The sequence below is a fragment of the Bison bison genome, unplaced genomic scaffold (assembly GCF_000754665.1).
Source record: "Bison bison bison isolate TAMUID 2011002044 unplaced genomic scaffold, Bison_UMD1.0 scf7180017864270, whole genome shotgun sequence".
NCBI lineage: Eukaryota > Metazoa > Chordata > Mammalia > Artiodactyla > Bovidae > Bison > Bison bison.
This window is the reverse complement of record NW_011494842.1, coordinates 7,490,506-7,495,851: the sequence shown is the minus strand read 5'-3', so window position 1 is coordinate 7,495,851 and position 5,346 is coordinate 7,490,506. Positions and strand designations below refer to the sequence as shown.

The 5,346-nt window shown below is 47.5% G+C and overlaps 1 protein-coding gene across 1 annotated transcript in view; it reads right to left on the bottom strand.

Annotated features, from left to right (window-relative positions):
• Positions 1-5,346, bottom strand: part of PPARD (peroxisome proliferator-activated receptor delta) — a 110,751-nt gene that overhangs the window by 6,789 nt on the left and 98,616 nt on the right. The window contains exons 13-14 of the mRNA XM_010848725.1: positions 2,335-2,579; positions 174-277 (exon numbers count right to left, since the gene is read on the bottom strand). Of these exons, the coding sequence (XP_010847027.1) occupies positions 174-277; positions 2,335-2,579 (349 nt within the window). The remainder of the gene's footprint in view (positions 1-173; positions 278-2,334; positions 2,580-5,346) is intronic.

Sequence of the window (5,346 nt, the reverse complement as noted above, 5' to 3'; positions counted from 1 at the left end):
GCTTTGCCAACACATAGACACATACACACAGACACATACACACAGACAGACAGACAGACACACACACACACTGCTACCCCAAATACAGCCCTGGGACCATAGGGCCCTCCTCCAGCAGGTCTCGGCATCCCAGAGGTCCAGCATGGCATCCTTCCCCCATCCCCCTCCACTACCTGCTGCACCTCAAGGTCAAAGCTCTGAAATGGGGCCAGAAACTCCCGGACAGGATCTGACTGAGGTGGAGGCTTCAGGAAGTAGTGGTGATCACCATCAGCAGCTGTTGGGGAAAAACTGGATCCATTCATTCATTTCCTCATTCATGTGGCATCTACGGAGGGTCTGCTGCACGCAAGGCCCTGTGGGGGCATTAAGTCCTTTTGCCCAGTAGTTCTGAGTCTGTCTCTAATAAAACTGTTTGGACCCATGCCATTCATTGGGCTTTCCTGGTGGCTCAGAGGGTAAAGAATCTGCCTGCAACACAAGAGACCCTGGTTGCATCCCTGGGTGGGGAAGATCCTCTAAAGGAGGAAATGACAACCCACTCCAGTATTTGGGTGGACAGAGAATTCAGTGGACAGAGAAGCCTGGCCAGCTATAGTCCATGGGGTCTCAAGGAGTGCAACACGATAGAGTACGACAGCCACCTACCATGTGTGGCTATCAGATACTTGGAATTGAGCCAGTCTGAACTCAGATGTGTTGCAAGGGTGAAATACACATGAGATGTTGCAGCTTAATACCCCAAAGAGTCTAAAATGTTTTATTAATACTTTTATATTGGTTACAGATAGCAACGACATTGGATATGTAATTTTTGATATATTGGGTTAAAATATTAACATTAATTTCACCCATTGCTTTTTAGTTTTTTTAAAATGAGGCTACTAGAAAAATTTTAATTACATATGTGAATTGTAAAATGGTGCAACCACTTTGGAAAACAGTTTGGTGGTTCCTCAAAATATTAAACATAGGGTTAATATATGATCCAGTATACACCCAAGAGAAATGAAAAGATACATCTGCATAAAAACTTGTACATAAGTGTTCATAGCAACATTATTTATAATAGCCAAAAAGCAAAAACCACCCAAGTATCCATCAATTGGTGAATGAATAAAACAAAATGTGGTGTATATCCATACAATGGGATATTATTTGGCCATAAAAGGGAATGAAGTGTCAACCCAATCCAGTATCCTTGCCCGGGAAATCCCATGGACAGAGGAGCCTGCCAGGCTGCAGTCCATAGGGTTGCAAAAGAGTCAGACACGACTAAATAATAATAGTTCTTATTACACAGGGTATAGTAAGGATTAAATGTACTGTTGCGTGAAAAAAAAGGGGGGAATGAAATACTTATATATGCTACAACCTGGATGAACCTAGAAAATATTTCATACTAAATAAAAGAAACCAGACACAAAACTGGCATAAAATGTGCGTGGTTCTATTTATATGAAATGTCCAGAATAGGTGAATCCTTAGAGACCGAAAATAGAGTAGTGGTTGCCAGTGGCTGGGAAGGGTTGTGGATGGAGAGTGACGGCTAATGGATTTCTTTTGAGATAATGAAAATCTTCTAAAATTAAATAGTGCCACTAATAAGAACCTACTGTATGTCATATAGAACTCTACTGAATCCTCTGAAATGACCTCTATGGGAGAAGAATCTAAAAAATCATGGAGATATGTACATATGTAACTGATCCACTTTGTTATACAAAAGAAACTAACACAATACTGCAAATCAATAGACTCCAATAAAAGTTAATTTGAAAAACAGTGCTATTTACACAGCTCTGAACATACTGTACTGCATTAAATCGTACACTTTAAATTGGTGAAATTTTTGGTTTGTGAATTATATCTCAATAAAGCTGATTCAAAAAAATTGTATATTTCTGTTGAACAGCACTGAATTAGAGCAATAATTTTAAAAGTAGCCCCTAACATTTAGTGTTTACTCTGTGCCGTTACTGGGCTCAGCACACCACATACACGGATTTGTCACAGCCTGTGAGGAAGGGAATACCATCAGTGCCTTTCTGCAGATGAGGCAGTCGAGGCCCAGGGAGGTTAAGTGGCTTGTGCAAGGTCACACAGTTCCAAAGCGGTGGAGCCAGCATCTGAAATTAGGTGGTTTCACTCCACAGGCACCATGGTATTCTGTTTAGAACACAGAGAGCAACCAAGCTGAAGGACATTTTCCCTCTGGCTGGGACTCTTGAGGATGGAGACTGGTGGAAGGAGATGGCAGCCTTGCTTGGACACAGAGCAGGGACCCTGGCCTCAGATCCTACTGTGCCCACCTGCAGTGCCCCGATGACTCACATGGTAGTGACAGGGACTCCCGGGAGCTGCCACCAGCGTCCTCAACCTTGCCGAACAGCCCCTCCGGGCCAAGCTCCATGTCCGGGTTGGCCCCTACGCAGCCCCAGCTGACGGCCGCAGAGGGCAGGTAGGAGGGCTCAGAGCCCCTGCGAGTCAGCCCCAGCCGGGGCCCTGGCAGGGTGACGTGGGGCTCCGAATGGCGGCGGCCCCACTGGAGGTGACAGGGAGATGGCAGGTGCTGGTAGCTGTTAAAGGGTGGGGGAAGAGAGGCGTGAGAAGACAGGGCTAGCCCTGCCTGGGCTCAGAGCCAGCTCCGCCCAGAACCTGGAGCTTAGAGGGTACAGCAGGCTCTAGGAAGATGCATGGACCATAAGGGACTGTTCTTCCCGAGTCCCCCAGCCCACTCCCCACTGGAGGAGAAGAGGTGCAGGCAACTTCCCTGGTGGTCCAGTGGCTAAGACTTCATGCTCCCAAGGCAGGGGGCCCCAGGTTCGATCCCTGGTTGGGGAACTAGATCCTACGTGCTGTAAGTAAAGAGCCTGCATGACCCAAGGAAGATCAGATATCCTGCGTGCCACAGTTAAGACCTAGCACAGCCAACTAACTAACTAAATAAAAATAAGAAGAGGTGCTTACCTGCATCCCTCTCCATGGAAGCAGAAGCCTCTCTGGAAATATCTGCAGACCTGGGATGCCGTCTGGTCCCGAGGGAAGCAGTGGCTGGACCTCCAGCGACAGGGCCCTTGGTCAGCTTTCCTAAGAGATCATGCCCAGCCCCATTTTAGCCCCGGCCTTTGCAATCCTTCTCGAAAGAGGCTGTGTGACATGAGGGCTCAGGCTCCAGGCTTGGTCCTGCCTCTGCTGGATAATGATCTCTGGGTGGTAACTCAACTTCCCTAAAGTTTGATTTCCTCACCCTTAAAAACAAGAGTAGCAGGCACTTCCCTGGTGGTCCCGTGAGTGAGACTCCATGTTCCCAGTGCAGGGGGCCTGGGTTTGATCCCTGGCCAGGGAACTAGATCCCACATGCTGCAACTAAGACCCAGCACAACCAAAAATGAGTAAATAAATAGATATATATTTTTTAATGAGAGTAACAATGCCTCCTGTTACCTCAGGGTCATTGTGAGGGTTTTTTAAGATTTCATACAATGTACACAGCAGGTGCTTAGTAAATCATAGTGATCACTGTTACTTTCTCCAGGCCCAGAGTCTTGTGGGCTCTGGAGTCAGAATTCTGGGTTCAGCTTCTGGAACCAGGGCTAGCTCTATGGGCATGAACCCATGTAGTCATGCAGGGACCCCATACCTGCTTCAAAGCTCTGCTGTTACCGCCTTGAAATTATTAAATTTTTGGACAAGAGGCCTTGCTTTTCTTTCTGTGCTGGGTCCCACAAGTGGCATAGCCAGTTCTGCCTGGTACCACTACTTCTTGGTTGTGTGAGCTTGTCCATGCCGCATTTTCTTCATTTATAAATTACTAGTACGTCGTACTTCACAGGATGCGGAGAAGGCACCCCACTCCAGTACTCTTGCCTGGAAAATCCCATGGGCGGAGGAGCCTGGTAGGCTGCAGTCTATGGGGTCACTAGGAGTTGGACATGACTGAGCAACTTCACTTTCACTTTTCACTTTCATGCATTGGAGAAGGAAATGGCAACCCACTCCAGTGTTCTTGCCTGGAGAATCCCAGGGATGGGGAAGACTGGTGGGCTGCCGTCTGTGGGGTCGCACAGAGTCGGGCACAACAGAAGTGACTTAGCAGCAGCAACTTCACAGGATGATGCAAAATGCAAGTGAGATATTGTATGTAAAATATAGCTATCCATCCCTTGGTATCCGTGGAAGGTGGGTTCCAGAACCCACACTCATCAAAATCCACGGATGCTCAAGTACCTTAGATAAAATGGAGAATAGAACCCATGTGCAATCCTCCATAAATCATCTCTAGGTTACTTATAATAACTAATGCAGTGTAAACAGAATTTAAAATAGCTGCAATTACAATGTAAATACTATATACATATTGGCTGCAAATTCAAGTTTTGTTTTTTTGAACTTTCTGGTTTTTTTTTTCCCAAATATTTTCAGTCTGTGGTTGTTTTAATCCATGGGGTCAGAACTCACATGGCCAACTATACCTAGCACACAGCAAGCCCTCAATAAATGTTAACTGTTCTTATCACTCTTCTGTCATAAACATCATCATCACTGTTACTACAGGGACACTTGAGGGTCAGGGTGTGAGGTGGGAAGGGCAGGAGAAGGCTGAGTTGGGCCAGCATCTATTGAGAATCTACTGCGTGTTCAGGCCTGCGCCAGGGCTCCGGGGGCCTCTGCTCTTGTGTGCTGCTTTGCGGGGAGTGGGAACGAGCCCACATGTGAAATGGGCAGGGCAGCAAGGGTGGGGACAGAGGCCGGACTCTCGTCCTGCGAGAAAACAGACTGCCAGCCAATGCCAGGGCTCTGCCACGGAGTGGCCCCCACCATTCCCCGGAGAATGTCCAAGAGGGGCCCTGGCAGAGGAACAGGTGGAGGGAGGAAAGGATGGGTGACCCAGTCTTGTTGGTGAAGGTACCACGTTGTCCGGCACGTGGTGGTCCTTTGTTTATGACACTATGTGGAGCCCCTGGACGTGGAACTTGCCTGTGGAACTCCCTGAATCGACGCAGCCGAGGATCAACAAACCACTGCCACGAACAGGGGGAGGCAAGTGAGGCACTCCTTGGACACAAAATTCAACAGATGCCCCAAACGCTCAGTCATAAAAGGAAATGATATTTTAGTACGATTTTTTAAGAGATATAAATTAGTGCAGAAAAGAAATCCACAATGGGGCTTCCCTGGTGGCTCAGTGGTAAAGAATCCTCCTGCAATGCAGGAGGCATGGGTCCGATCTCTGGTCAAGGAAGATTCTACATGCCGTGGGACGGCTAAGCCCGTGTGCCACAACTATTGAGCCTGTGCTCTAGAGCCCAGGAAAGCCACAAACACTGAAGCCTGTACATCCTA